The sequence below is a fragment of the Belonocnema kinseyi genome, chromosome 2 (assembly GCF_010883055.1).
Source record: "Belonocnema kinseyi isolate 2016_QV_RU_SX_M_011 chromosome 2, B_treatae_v1, whole genome shotgun sequence".
Taxonomy (NCBI): domain Eukaryota; kingdom Metazoa; phylum Arthropoda; class Insecta; order Hymenoptera; family Cynipidae; genus Belonocnema; species Belonocnema kinseyi.
This window is the reverse complement of record NC_046658.1, coordinates 183036668-183051939: the sequence shown is the minus strand read 5'-3', so window position 1 is coordinate 183051939 and position 15272 is coordinate 183036668. Positions and strand designations below refer to the sequence as shown.

Below are 15272 nucleotides of genomic sequence, written 5' to 3'. Positions count from 1 at the left end.
GCCTTCAATTAGGAGAGGTTTTGATTAAAAATGTGCAATTTCAAAGATTTTAAACGCTTTCATTTAGAAAAAATACAATCCCAATTGCTTTAGATTTTAAATCATCCAATTTTAAGAATTCTAAACTGAAAAGATTCCATTTTCAACACTTTAAAATTGTCCTATTATTGACATTTTAGTCTGAAATCTTTTGCTTTCGACATTTTTGTATCAAAAGTAACGTTTTTTAAGTATGCAATGTAAAGAGTCAAAATTGGAAATTCTATCTGATAATATAAATATTTAAATCGTTTATCACAGGATATGTACTCAAATCCTAGAAAAAAATTCCCTGACAATTCCAAGTTTTTTTCCAAGTATGTCAAGTTTTTTTCCAGGTATAATTTTTCCCAGTATTTCAACAATTCAATTTTCAACTAAAATGAGAAACAATAGTTGACTTTTTAACTCAAACATCAATTTTTCAGAAAAAATAGAATAGTTAAATTTTCAGATAAGAAAAATTAATTTTGAACTACAAAAAACGAATTTTAAACAAAATATTTTGATTTTCAATCAAAATGATAATTTTTAACTAAAATTAGAACGGTTTAACTAATATAGTAGAATTTTCAACCAAAAAGATAAATTTTCTAACAAGAAGATTAACCTCTACGAAAGAAGAAGAATTTTTAGCTAACATAGATAAATTGCCAATTATATAAATATTTACATATATAATAATAGAATATTCAATTGGATACAATTGAAATATTAATATGCAACAAAAAAAAAGTTTTAATGAAAGTGATTCAGTATTCAACTGGACTAATTACATTTTCAGTTAATAAAATTTAATTTTTAAGAAACAAAAAAGACTGATTTTCAACCGAATATTTCCAGTGAAAAAATTAACTTTCAGCTAATGAAAAAACGAATTTTAATTTTTAATTTTTATTCAAAAGCATTTTAATTCAACTAAAAAAGATGTATTTTCAACATGAGTTACCTTTTTAACTAAAAAAGATTTTTCTGTCAATAAAAGGAAGAAAATATTGCAAAGAAACTGGTAAATTTCCAACAAAACACATGCAGTTTCAACGAGATACTTGAATTTTCAACTGAAAACGAGTCATTTTTAACAAAAAATAGAACAGTTAACTTTTCAGGTTAAAAAAATCAATTAAAAAAATTTTTAACAAAATAGAGTAATAGAAACCTATTTCTACAAATAAATAATCAATTTTATTTTATTTTATATTGATATTTAAAGAAAAGTTAAACACTATCGCGAAAAAATTCCCTAACATTTTCAGGTTTTTCCAGGCATATAAAAATTCACTGACAAATCCAGGTTTTCTAGGTTTTACAGGTAGGGGATACATCTTGTATAATCAAATCTTAGGAATTGTGCATATTAAATGGTTTGTCATTTGCTGCAAATATTTCTTAAATATTATGAAGATAAACAACTTGTATTTAACTTGACATTAGTACCATTTTAAACCGGGAAAAAACTGCAAATAAAAACAAATAATATCCATATAAAGTTATTAAAGACAGAGAAAATAGTTTCAAATTAATAGCGAAGGTTTTCTTCATTATTCGAATTTGGAAGACTGAACTCCACAGATGATAATCTGGAATTGACAAATTATTTAATTTGTCGTCGTAATCTCGCTACCAAAACTTCCCATGCTTCTCTTCCCATCACTTCTTCTACTTCCTCACTCCTTACTTGCACTAATTATCTTCTTCGGGAAAAAAGTACGATGGACGGACGGACACCTGACTGCCACTATAAAAATTTGTGCTCACAGTTACGAAACTCTAAAAATGAAATATCACAAACGATGAACAATTTGTATAAATAAAATTCTTTGCAGATCTTCGTATAAGAATAGAGTTTTTGCGTATTTATAAATATATTTTTTTTCCGTGAAAAAAGAGAAAATTTTTTTAAAGTTTAAATACATTTTGTTAAATATTTTGAAAGCATCCTTTTCAAAAATTTAGAGCGGAAAGATGAGGCATTCTGATTGGGTCTGTATCGGAAGTAAATATCAATCTGACTAGCACAGTTGATGGAGGAATTGATATGGCCCCTAGAGATTAGAGTAAACATAACCTATTATCGCGTTTATTATTTAAAAAGTACTTAAAAATAATGAAGAAAAACTGAAATCGATCGCTAGTCGATTCTTTGAAGACAAAAATGCAGAAGCGCTGCAAGAAGAACCAAAAGAAGCTTTAAAATTCTTTAAAGGAAATTTCAGCTGCCTGAGATGAGAAGCTTAACAAGTCTGACAAAAATGATTTTATATTTAATATTTCGCTCATATATTAATTTTTTTATATTCATTGTAGAGTTTCTCTAGGTGATCACAAAGAATGAGATTGTTTATTGAATCAGCACAGACTGTAATGAATATCACTATTCGATCTACATGCAGCAATTATGAGAAAAAAATCAGTTTTCTGATAATTCTCCAGATAGAGGAATTAGTTCCAAAAAATCTCACACATACGATATTGTCTAAATACCCTAAAATACAAAAATTGCAGATCCGAACTTCTATACTGTCGTACAAACTAAAAAGATACGCAAGTGACATTGCCGCTTAGAGTGATTCTCTTAAGCGTGGCAATGAAAAAGTTGACCTAAGTGGCAATGTCACTTATGTATACTTTTAGTTTGTACGGCAGTATAACCCAGCACCAGTTAATGTGATCCTTGGATCCGGAACATCATTGTTTACGGTTTGTGTAGGCCAAATCGATTTATTTCGACATGGACGTGACTTGATCCTTCAAAAACCTCAATTAGAATATGTCGTAGATGGCATTCTTGTCTCTTCCTCCGCAGTCTGAAATCGCAAAACTCTGGGAATGAGAAGAAGGATTCTGAATAATTCACTTTTCCTTCGAAGCAACCTTATACGAGCAACATTTTCAGATACACACTCAAACAAAAATCTTCGAATCGATATTCATTCCACTACCATTTCGCAACAATTGCGGTGCATTGGGTTAATCAACAGCAAGGGCCTTAAAACTACTCAGTGTATTAAAGCATACATTCAGAAACATCCAGAGTTTCAAAGAGAGTTTTATAAAATTTTAGAAGAATATCTGGATCTCTTATACATGTCGCTGGTATTAAATAAACAAGAATTTCTTTTCCATCTGCCAAATTATGCTGTTTTCATGAAGGGGAGTTTAACGACAAAGTGAAGAGTGGTCTTCAATGCATAAGCAAATTCTTAGACCGCGTTTCCTTAAATAACACGCTCATGGTAGGACCCACACTCCAATACAACATCTTTCCATACTGTTTTCGACTTAGATTTCAAATTATTTATTAACAGGCTTTATAGAAAAATGTATCAACAATTTACAATCCGGTTGAAAGATAGGAAATTTAAACGAATCATTTGAATACGAGGCGGAATCAAAGTTCAACTCTTCGAGTTGAACAAATTCACTTTTGGAATTATTATTTTTTATTAATTGAATGTTCACTGTCGCATCGACTAACAGGGTCATTAGCGACTGTACTATAGGGTTAGTTATATGTTTTAATGTATCTGTGGGATACTATAGCAAGGGATAGAAGCGAAGCTTTCTGAAAGTTCGTTTAGCCTGTCAAGTCTGCAGTGTTGGTGCATAGGACAATCACTATAGCATCTAATCCACGAGGACTCCCTACTTTTGAAATTAGTCCTTCCCCTTACCTCGCGATTCGCGCGCTTCTCTACCAAGCAGATGATGAAGGTCATAAACATCCAGAGGCAGCGATGCTACTTGAGAGAGATTTATACGCGGACATCATTACAGGTGCTATAATAGTCGAAGAAGGAATGAAAGTTCGTGACGACGTAATCAAACTTTTAAATCTCGTCTGCTTAAAAAAAGAAAAGTGGGCATCAAACGACATGACAAAGTGTGCAAATCATGCACACTATGGAAATTAAAATTCGGGTGGGATGGGTCGATACCTGAAAGCATACACCAGACTTGGATTGAATTTTGTTCAGAAGATATCCAAATAAAAGGATTTTGGAATGCTCATGAGAGAGGCTATGGAGCATGTTTCAAAGTCAGATCCACAAATAGACTAGGTCACTCTCAGGTTAGATTAAGCGGAGTAAAATTAAGGGTAACAATCTAAAAACCCCTGAGTCTATGTCTATAGCAGGCTAAACTATGCGGCGCACAGGCTATTTTCTAGATTGTATCTAGCAGTAAACGCAGATATTAATACCTCACTAAATAAGACTTTTTTTACCGACTCGACTATTGTGTCTTTTTATCAATACTTCCCTGTAGATATTTGTGGCTAATCGGACGGCGGATATACAAGTAGAAACGAATGCTTAAGATTAGAGGCATCGATCGAAAGAACACCCAGCTGGTGCGTTATCAAGAGGGCAAATGTCTTCGAAGTTCATTAACACTAATCGCTGAAATTTGTACCAAGCTGGTTGAACGATTAAGAACCAACTTGGCATGCAATCTAGATCCAATCATCCAGGAAATTCTCAAGATTATAAAAACAGTTCTGTTTATCAATTATTTCAAAGGCGGGATTTCTTCCAAAGTTATTATCATACTCAACGATAAAAGGAATTTTTGCATATTGTCTCAGCTTCAAGGCGATTAATCGCCTAAATTGACACTTATTTCCTCTGATCTTTACCGGGGTTGAATCTCAGCTCCAAGTCGCTATCAGTATCAGCCAGGTGGCAGTAAATTCAAAAGATGCGTCAAGTTTTCTGGAGAATCCAACATTCAACACAAGTAGAGCAATGGTGAACATAAAATCAAGGAAGATACAATCATCATCTTAGAAGAAGATAATATTCTCCCGATGCAGTGGTTGCTCGGTCGTATCACCCAAACATTTCCTGGTTTAAACGAAATTGTGAAAATGACAGGTATAATAGATAGAGGGGTAATCGAACAACTTTTATTTTACTTGTAACTTAAACGTTGAGCTAAATAGGAGCTAATACTCCCCTTCACCTATTTCCTCTAAATTGCGCTCACTTCTCCTACCTTCGCTCTCTAAATTTCTCAAGATTCCTCCCCTTATTTTCCACCATTCTCCCTACTTTCCATCTCTAAATTTTTCCTTATTACTCCTACTAAGCCACTACTTATTTCCTCTGATTCCCGACGAATGGACAGACGGGCAAACACTCGACCTAAACTATAAGGATTTCTTCCAGGGGCTACGAAACCATAAATAGATAATTTTTCAACCAAGTAGCGGAATTTTTAACCAAATAATTAAATTTCTAAGAAAATAGTAGTTTTTTTAAACCAAATAGTTGAATTTTCAAGCCAAAACTATGATTTTTTAAAAAGATTGTTGACTTTTTATTTCTAAAACGCGAATCTTTAAGAAAACAGTTAAATTTTAACAAAATATAAAAATTGTTTAACAAACTATTATTAATTATTCAGCTTGAACCAACTACTTGAATTTTAATCTAAAAATCTCAATTGCCCACGAAAATTTTAATAGTTAATTACTTTTAACAAACTACTTGAATTTTTAGACTAAAAAAACCTTTTTCACAGAAGGAAAGAAATTTTTAAAAGAAAATACGAATTTTCAACAAATAAGTTTAATTTTTACCAGGGAAGATTTTTCAATTGAGAAATAAAAAAAGCTTTACCAACTTTTTTCATTTTTTAAACAAAAGGCTCTATAGGAAACAATGGTAAAAAATGTAAGTTTCATATAAAAAGTGTATTTCAACGAAATAGTTGAATTTTATACGAGAATAATTAAATTGCCAAGCCGAAAATATTAATTTTAAGCTATAATGTTAATTTTTAATAAAAAAGTTAATTTTCCATTTAACACAAAAGCTAACGTTTTAATGAACTTTCAAGAAGTAACATATTTTTAAGATATTCATAATGAATAAAAACAGGGCGAATATTCGTCCTTCTACTATCCGGAAATAATCTTCAGTGGGTGATGATAATTTCAAAAATTACTTGTTGAGGCATAAACATATAAATGAAAAAATTGCTTTTGTGATGGAAAATGTTTAGCTCACTAAAGTCAAACGAGTAAGCTTTATTTGTTTTACAGAATCAACTAATAACGATTATTATTCTTGTTTAAATACATAATAATTGTTATAAAAAGATATCATAGCACAGACATCGGAAAGACATTCCAAACTGATTTTGTAAACAAATGAAGCCTATTGATTAAAAAATAGGCAAGCTCCGGATTTGTTTACAAATCATCACCAAGTTTGAATTGTTTAATTTTGAACTGCCTTGTTTTCTGGTTTGAAGAGGTTAGTTTTTACAATATCGAATTTTAACAACCTATGCAGCTGTCGAATTTGTTAGCTGGCAAGTATTATTGGAATTAATAATTTTGGGAATTTTGCGAATGGAAACATTTGCCCTAAGCAGTGCATCATTAACAAAGTACATCTCTATAGTCCAAAGTTTAATCAGCAGGTAATTCCGACACTTGTGAAAAACAAACCACTAAAGAGGATGGAAAATCTACATCACCATTGTCCTAACTCAACCTGGTGTGGGCAGCCTCTTTTAATTATTATCGACAAAAAAAGTGCAGATAAATGTCTGGAGAAACATTTGCGTTTCACAAATAAAAATTTAAAGATTAGAACAAGCTTTGATTTCCGCCTTAAGACAACTATTGGCACTGCTTCAGCTAGTTTACTAAGCATCTAAGAATTTTAAAGTTATTGTACTCGTACAGGCAAAATATTGTAATGTAAAACGGGACATAACTTATAGTAATTCTAAATTTAAAGCAAACTCGTCAAATGTCCTTCTAAACAGAGTTGACAAATTACTTGCTCAGTATAATTGAAGTTGCTTCAAATATGGAAAAAAGATAATCAAAAAGAATTAGGTGTTTTTAACAAACTGGTGATGAAATCCGTCTATTTCAACTTAAGAACTGCGTGAAACTATAACAAGCAATTTCTGCGTGTATCGTGTAAATAAATGCGCAGCAAACGTTTTAACTATTGAAAAAAACGAATATCTTTTCTTTAAGTAAGGAAAACAAAAATAATTATTTCCAAAGTGAGATCACGCTTTTTTTTCTTTTTTGCTATTACATAGTCTTAACATATTGCACAAAAAAGTCATTCAAATATCTTCACTGAATTTGAGTGATGGTATTAAAAACAATTTAAATCGATATTTTTAAAATTATTTGAGCGTCAAAATGGAAATTTCAATTTTCCAAAATACCACGCCAACAAAATTATTTTCTTAGTGAGAGAAAATCACTTGCATTTTCCAAATTTCAATAGAAAGTTTTATTCATGCCGCAAGCTATTTAAATTTTTGTAAGTTTTTCAACTAGATATACGAAGATTCTATTGCATTTGAATTCAGAAATTAAAATACCTGTTCTAAAGATGAAAATTAAGCACCAGCTTATAACTCGAAATAATTTAAAAAAGGAAATTATAAAAACAGAAAAGAATATGTTCAACCAAAATAGATTTTAATCATGTTAAATAACAAAGTATTTAATTACAAACAAGAATAAAATTATTCGAGTTGATTGTTCAGGAATTGCCTAACAGTTCTAATGATGACTTTCGACGACATGCGTGACTGGGACATCGTGGTGGTAGATGTAAACATCGGATACGAAAATGTTGGGTGCGTTCCATACGCTAACGCCCAACTGTCTGTCGAAGGGCCAACCTAAGGGCTTTCCATCGAGAGAGATGGCACCTCCAATTAATTCGGAAATGTGGAGTCCCTGGTGATATTTCTGGAGAAGTTCATCATGAGGTGCCTGGGTCTGGATGCCAGAAACGTATCCATAGACTCCAGAGGAGTAAACTCCGGAATAAACTCCTTGTTGCTTTCCGTAACCCTGTCCGTAGAACCCTTGTCCATGAACTCCCTTTCCTTGTCCGTAAACTCCTTGTCCGTAAACTCCTTGTCCTTGTCCATAAACACCTTGTCTTTGTCCATATACTCCTTCTCCGCTGTGGCTTTGGTAAATGCTCTGATATTTACCAGATTCGTAACCTTCACCAATGCCCTCAGAATGTCCATGGTGAACACCCTGATCCTGGGAAACTCCTGATCCGTGTTCTTCAGCAACTGCTTTCCCAGCCATTCCACGTTGTCCGCTGACTGTAGAGTAGTGGTATCCTGAATATTCAGCCTGGCGGTGGTACCATTGGGGTTGCGCGTAGTATCCGTGGTATTTGTTGTAGAGGTCGGTCCAATGGAATTTACCTGAAAAAGAGACTTTAATATAGAACGTGGATAGGTATCTAAAAAACCATTGGTTAAGGATAGGATACACTTTAGATTCTAGATACTGGACATGTTCTAGAGCAAACTCTGAGAAAAACTCTAAGGTTGGATGGGAAAATGAAATCAGTAATAAATGAAACTCACCTTGGTTGCTGCCAACACCTAATTCTTCAAAATCTGGGATAACTTCGACCATGGTGTACCCTTCTCCGGCCTTGGCTGGCTGTTGAACAATCATTTCATATTCTGCAGCGCTGACGGGTTGGTAAGAGTGGCTATGGTAAGAGTTGACATAGTCTGGCAAGATTGGTCCATAGTGGAATGGCTGCCTTCCGGCAGAGATGACAACGAAAAGTTGGAATGGGAAACCTCCGTATGTACCCTTGGGCAGGGAGAGCCTGGATGGGAATCCATAGACTTGTTGAGGCTAAGAAAAGACACATACCTTTGATTATATCAAATACTGATGTTGATGAAGATGAACCTCATTTCATAAAATTAAAAAATACAAACCTCAAACACGAAGTGTGGGCTCTGAGCATGAGCTGCACTCTCAACATGGTTGAGGATCTCGTCAACTGATGGAACATCAGCGCTGTAAACAGAAGATTGGTGGGAGTTTCTGGTGATGACGTTTTGTCCCTCAACCACTAAAAGAAGAAGCAAGATTTTAGCATCAGTATCCAAACTTAAACAACCTTTCAATTTGTTGTTTGAAAATGATCAGGAATCTTGAAAAATAACTTACGGTCATAGAAGAATTGGTCAAGTTCAACAAAGTCCATTCTGTTGGTGTTGATGTCAATTGGGAGACCTTCATGGTCGAATTTGGGCCCAAGGTATACGCGAACAACAGCATTAGAAATAGCCTTCTGGGATTGAGCGTAGATGTGATATTCGTATGGCTGGTGGTCGAGCCTCTTAAGAAGACCCTTAATATCCATACCTCCATGTACAGTTTCTTTCTGTTCCTTCTCGAAGATGCCTTCTACTCCAGCGTTGTCAAGGTTTACAATGTAGTCCTGGAAATAAGTCACCAGTTGGCTAATGTCAACCTTCTGAACCTGAACTCCTTGCAAGACGACGTCATTGTATTGGTAGGCTGGGAGGGATTCCTGGTAATGTTTGTAGAGCCCCAAGATGCATTTGAAAAGAACGTAGAAGGCTGGATCACGGAGAGTGGTGCTGGAGATGTCCATGGCAGATGGAGTGTATTCCCAGACGTTGCTGAATTCGGGAGTTCCTCCAAGAAGGAATTTAGATGCTTCGACAAAACTGCCATAGTATCTGCGAGCAAGTAAATAGAGTCAAAAAATCTCAAGTGTGAAATTTGAAGCTGCTGGTGAGTTCTGAAGGTTTTACCTACCTTGGGTTGACGCTTCGGCCGGTTCCCTGGATAAGATCACCAAGGATGTTATAGCCCTGCGGTTGGTAGAGGGAAAGGAAAGCACCTGATGGGGTGATTACGTGTCCAGAGTCGATAGCATCGAAAACTCTCTTTTCCAAAGTGCGGACGTAGTTGTATAGATTTTGACGGATGGTAGTGACGTCAATGGGACCGCTGGAGCGTCCAGAGAATTCGAGTCCATTGACGAAGCTAAGATGGGGTTTGAATGGGATCTCAAAGTGGTTGTATTCCAAATCGTCAATTGGGCCGAGGCCATTTGTAAGACGTTCGAGGTTGTAGTGAGCCAAGAGTTGTTGATGAAGGTAGTACCAACGTGCTCCATAACCGATCTGGTCGTCGTTCTCGTAGAAGTGGGGTCCGAAGACACCGGATGAGGTTTTGTGGGAGTGGTACTAAAATGAAAAATACGAATGATTTTTAGAGTTTGTTGAAGCAAATAGTATAAAAAACAAATCAATAGAAACTTACGAGTTCTGGTAGCATATAAGCAGCATGTTGCAAGTATTCGTAGTAGTTGTTGAGTCCAATATCTTCGGTGAAGTAGGCAATTTTGTGTTCACCGGCTGGTAAGTGGGAAGTGAAGTTGATTGGGACGTAGAAAACTTTCTCACCAGCAGTGGCTTTGATACCCTTAGACTTGATGTTCTGGACTTCCTGAATGACCCTGGAGTCGAAGTAGTAGTGGGGAAGGATTTCGTAGGTTGGTGGGAGAATAACACCTTCGAGGTCTGGACGCTGAAGAACTGCGAGGATGAAAGCCTATTTGAGGAATTAGAAGCATTACTATCTAGAAAAAATTTGCCTAAAAACAGATTGAAAAAAAATTTAATTTCCGATACCTTGACGAATTGACATTCGTTCAAGTGGAAACGAGCCCAGGCAGCAGTGCTGATGAAAGTGAAGTAGTCCTTGGCTCCGAGGAAGATTCTCGTAAGAAGAATGACTTCCTGGCGGAGCTGGTCAACCGCTGGAGAGAATACGGTACCTTTAGGCTGAACATTGCCAGTCTTAACAGCTGTGGCGAAGTATTTCACCAAGCTGGGGTTCTCGTAAGCCTTGAGGTTGGCCTCAATGTCGTAGGTTTGACCAATTGCTCGGAAGTGGTCATTGGGAATTTCGCCGATGAGGTTGTCGAGAAGATAGATTACATCTTGTTGCTTTTGAAGAAGTCCTTGGTCAGCTGAAAAGGTAAATGATATTGTGAAGAAAATAGGAATAATCTTGTCAAATATTTGAGTAGTTAGTTTCGTCTTAAAGTGTCGAAATAACTGAAGGGTCTTGAAAACATATCAAGTATAGACCAATAACAGATTTTAAAATTTGAATTAAAAAGCCGTAATCGTAATTTAAGTCTCTTTGAACAAGACAAATCATTTTTATTTACAGTGATTTAACCCTATAGATGCGAGACCAATTTGTGGCGTAAGAAAATAGTTAGAAAATACCACAAAATGTAATTGACGAAGTGGAAAACTGGTAAATATTCGAAGTAGAATTTTTCAAAATGAATTTCTGAGATGTACTTGCCAGCATGTTGTTTTGGAAGCTGAGGAACCGCCGCTCCGAGAGCCAGAAGGGCCAAGAATACTACACTGAAGCCCATGGTGATACACAGTGGAGTATGCTCAATCCTGGTGCAGCGGCATCTTTTATACCGAATTTTATCACTATCATTTAGACCTGGCGACCCATGATTTCCTTATTTGCATGTAAAGAAGATTGCAACGTATACTGTATCAAATTCTGGTCAAAAGTCTCACTGCAGAGATTCGGATAATGAAATTGTATTAAAAAACTAAGCGATCGCAATTTTCAGGTTCAAAGTTGATCATTTAATTATTATTTTATTTCCCTATGAGGAAATAGAGGTATCTGAGTACCTGCAAAATGCAGGAAGAAAAAATAGTATAAAATCAGTATAGAATATAAAAGCATTAGCTATGTTTACACAAATATTTTTTAAATTGATAATATTATTTGCCTTTTAGAATATTCTTTTACTTTTCAAATAGTACACAAGATTTTCTATATTCAATTTAAATTATAAGAATATCATCACGTATCGTCTTAGTTATCATCAGAATGGCGAAACTTTCCTTATTCAATGTTACAAAATGCACGAAAAAAATTGATAAGACTTAACTATTAGTAAATATCATTAATAAGAAAAGAGAATAATATTTTGGTTTCTAATCCTTAGTGTAATAACGAATAACTGCTGTTACTTTTTAGTCGCCTTTCTATTATCTGAAATCTGAACTACCAAAGTACCAAAATTCGTAAACTATGAAAAAAATTTCTCAAAAAAAAACAAAAGTATAAAAAGATTAAAAATAAAAACAGGACGCGCAGTTTTTAAACTTAGGATGTAGCATTGGATGGGTGATTCTAGTGCGCGTGCAGTGGTCAATTTCACTTAATGCTTCGGTATGGTTAAGAACTTCATTGGTAATTTTACGCAGAGTGGATGAAAGAATCTGTCGACGGATGAAAAATGTAATTAACGATTAGATTTTTCCATTAATATCCGGAAACGAAATTATTATTTTTGGTAATTTTTTATTAATAATAGGGTAAGAGTTATTTTGAGAGGAAAATCCTTTTTGGGGAAACTCCCTGAAAATTTTAAGCCTAAATTAAATTTTTTAAAAACGTTTGATACGCTTTTAAAGTATCCTAGTTTTTCACTTTTTGAGAACAGCTTTTTTCAAACATCAGTTTCAAAAAACCTCAACTTAAAATTAATTTGCTTAGACTTTCGCTGTAAATTGTGCACTTAAAATATTTTTGTTATGCCCAATTAAAGGGTTTAAAGAAGGTAAATACTGAAAGGGAGTTTCTTTAAAGCCAAACTTGAAAAAATATGTTCGCAAAATGTTAAAAAGTAAGATATTTTATCAGTCCATAGACAAATTTTCTGTTATCTATATTGAGCATTATCACTGGGTGTCCCCAAAATATAATCAGTAAGAAACTCAAATCGGCAAAATCTTTAAAGTGGGAATCATTAAAAGCTAATTTTAAAGCTATTATGGAGCGACCTTTAAAATTTCATTGAGGAAGCAAAACTATTTTATTAAATCGTCTACATCAAGTTCATTTCTAGAGTTTTAATAAATATTTAGAGTACCTTCTACGAACATGCTGATCAGACTAAACTCATTATCAGTTTAAAGTGCCATAAAGATAATTTTTAGGAAAATTTCCTAATTTTGAAATCAAGATCAAATTAATGAAGGTATTGCACAAATCCTTACAAATTTAATTGAGAAAGCAAAGCTGTTTTTTAAATTCTAGTTCAAGTCGATTCTGAAATTTAAATAAATACTTTAAGTACCTTCTATGAACTCTAACATGGCATTTTTCCCAGTACAGAAAATAAACTAATTTCAATTATTCAATTAGAATCATTAATGTCTATTTAGATAAGAGGTGAACAGAGGGTCACAACATTGACAGCTGTTTGCGAACGGCTGTGATATATTGGTAGAAGTTAATAGTAATCTCGGACAATCAAAGAATCTAAATAAAATCATTTATATCTTTAATTTCTGATCAACAACATTTCCTGATTTTAGTATTCAGAGCTTTTGATTGTCAGCTCTCAAAAATAATCGTCAGACCATGGGCAGTCATTAAATATAAATACCAATCACTGATCAAAATCGTTCGTTTTCTTTATTATTCGACATGATGACTTAAGAACCGTAGGATTCATGCTTAACCCTTACTCGTTACCTGGAAAACGTTTTAATATTTAAAAAAATATTCTTGGACGAGAATCTAAGTAGTATTGGTAGCATCAGGACACAATAGTACGTGCGCTTTGAGAAGAAAGTGGAGGGGAAATATATTTGCAGTGTATCGATAAAGGTGTTGGTACATTCCAGATGAATGTCAGCGATGATTAATTGGTACGGAAAGCAAGATCATTTTCTGTAAAAATACAAAATAATGTATCATATTTCTTTGGGGAATTTATTTGCATCTATATGTATGATTGCACGCTAAATCAAGCAAATATATCTATTCATTTTGCATACTGACTGAATTGAATAAACTTTATTTTCATATCAAAAATGTACCCCGACAAAAATGGATTATACCGTTTATTATTGTTTTTTAAGTTTCCATTTCATCTTAAAAATTTCAGTTTAAAGATTAAAAGATAATTAATATAAAGGGCAAGGTCTTTTTGGTCTACGATCTTTTTTCTGTCTGCAAGATTTTTTCGGCCCGAACCAAGGATGGAAGGATGAATTACAGTACTAAAAAAGAAAGGATTGATTATAAATCTGCTTACTAACAAATTCTTTGTCACTGCAGAAATGCCGGCTCCTTCGTAGCCAATATTTGTTTTTTAAAGATTGATCAGGAATAAGCAAATCGGAGGAATTTACAATGATAACATCATTTTTCGGGGGTTGTTCTTCCCCTTCAGATCATTTAAAACCTCCAACTCTTTGGTGGTACTGTACCTCAAGTACGTCGTTAAGGGATATACATCATGGCCAATACTGGTAATAAGAATTTTGTCAAAACTGAGCAAAATAAAGCATTTAAACTTTTTGAATCAGGTGCACATACCACGCATACTACTTTTTCGTCGCTAAATAAATTATTTTCACGAAAGATTCTTGCTACTGTTCATGTGTACATGACAGGGTAGAGGTAATTTTTTTGAAGTTCCTTAGACGCCTCCCAAAATTCTAAAAACAGCTGTGCTTTGTCTCAAACGTAAGGTTCAGACATGTTTCAGCAGGCCAAAGTGTAAAATTAGCGGAGGGTAATGAAACATGTAGTGATGCTTTGTTCGCAAAGAAATTTTAGGAAAACAAATTAATCTTAAGCCATACGTAATCTTTAAAGTACACAACCTTATCAGCGAAAATTACGAGAAAAATAATGATGAGACGCTTAATATCGCTCGACTCCCAGTTAATTTATTTACGTTATTAATTGAAGAAAGTATCTGATTAGTTTCGCCACTGCATTTAAAATTTTTTATTTGGTTCCTCAATATTTTATATAAAAATTAATCTTCTTTGATGACATTTTTAATGTATAGCATGATATTATGAGCAACAACTTCTTCGAACAGATCATAAGCTGCGCTAGGAGGCAACCTTAGATTGCATGTGTGAAAATGCACCAAATAATTTTAAATTAAATTACATTTAATTGCATAATTTCCTTCATTTCGTCAATCCATGTCTCTAGTGCTTTCACAGAAAAGGCAAAAATATGTAAATGTACTAAAATTTTCTGTTAAAGTCATATTTAGAGCCTATCTAACTATACAGTTATTTTTAGTTATTTTGTTTTTGACCTCAAGTAAGACGCAAGCTTACACAAAGCAAATAATGCGCCTACAACCATACATTTCTTCTTTAATGATATTGATGGTTTTACTACTTCAAAGGCATCTGAAAAAGCATTTGATCCGCCTACGATTTAAAATCACATCATCGTCCTGCACGTAAGGTTTTATCTTAAGGGCATGTGACACAGCTAAATACCTATATTACCGACCTCACTTTTTCCGTTCACTGAATGTTTTTTTGAACCTAAGAACTTTTTTTGTAAATAA

The 15272-nt window shown here is 33.9% G+C and overlaps 1 protein-coding gene across 1 annotated transcript; it reads right to left on the bottom strand.

Moving 5' to 3' along the window:
* Positions 1-7482: 7482 nt before the first annotated feature.
* Positions 7483-12825, bottom strand: LOC117183083 (hexamerin-like). The gene is made up of 9 exons (XM_033376240.1): positions 12813-12825; positions 11210-11380; positions 10522-10862; positions 10151-10441; positions 9641-10074; positions 9023-9561; positions 8788-8924; positions 8419-8701; positions 7483-8253 (listed from the first exon to the last, which is right to left on the bottom strand). The coding sequence occupies exons 1-9, from the start codon at positions 12823-12825 to the stop codon at positions 7586-7588; spliced, it is 2877 nt and encodes a 958-aa protein (XP_033232131.1). The 3' UTR covers positions 7483-7585.
* Between the last annotated feature and the right edge of the window lie 2447 nt (positions 12826-15272).

What these genes read in the sequence shown, in the direction of transcription:
- LOC117183083 (XM_033376240.1), bottom strand. An exon ending in GCTTCCAAAACAACATGCTG is followed by an intron (nt 10,863 to 11,209) that starts GCAAGTACATCT and finishes TTACCTTTTCAG; the next exon opens with CTGACCAAGGACTTCTTCAA. An exon ending in GCCCACACTTCGTGTTTGAG is followed by an intron (nt 8,702 to 8,787) that starts GTTTGTATTTTT and finishes GTCTTTTCTTAG; the next exon opens with CCTCAACAAGTCTATGGATT.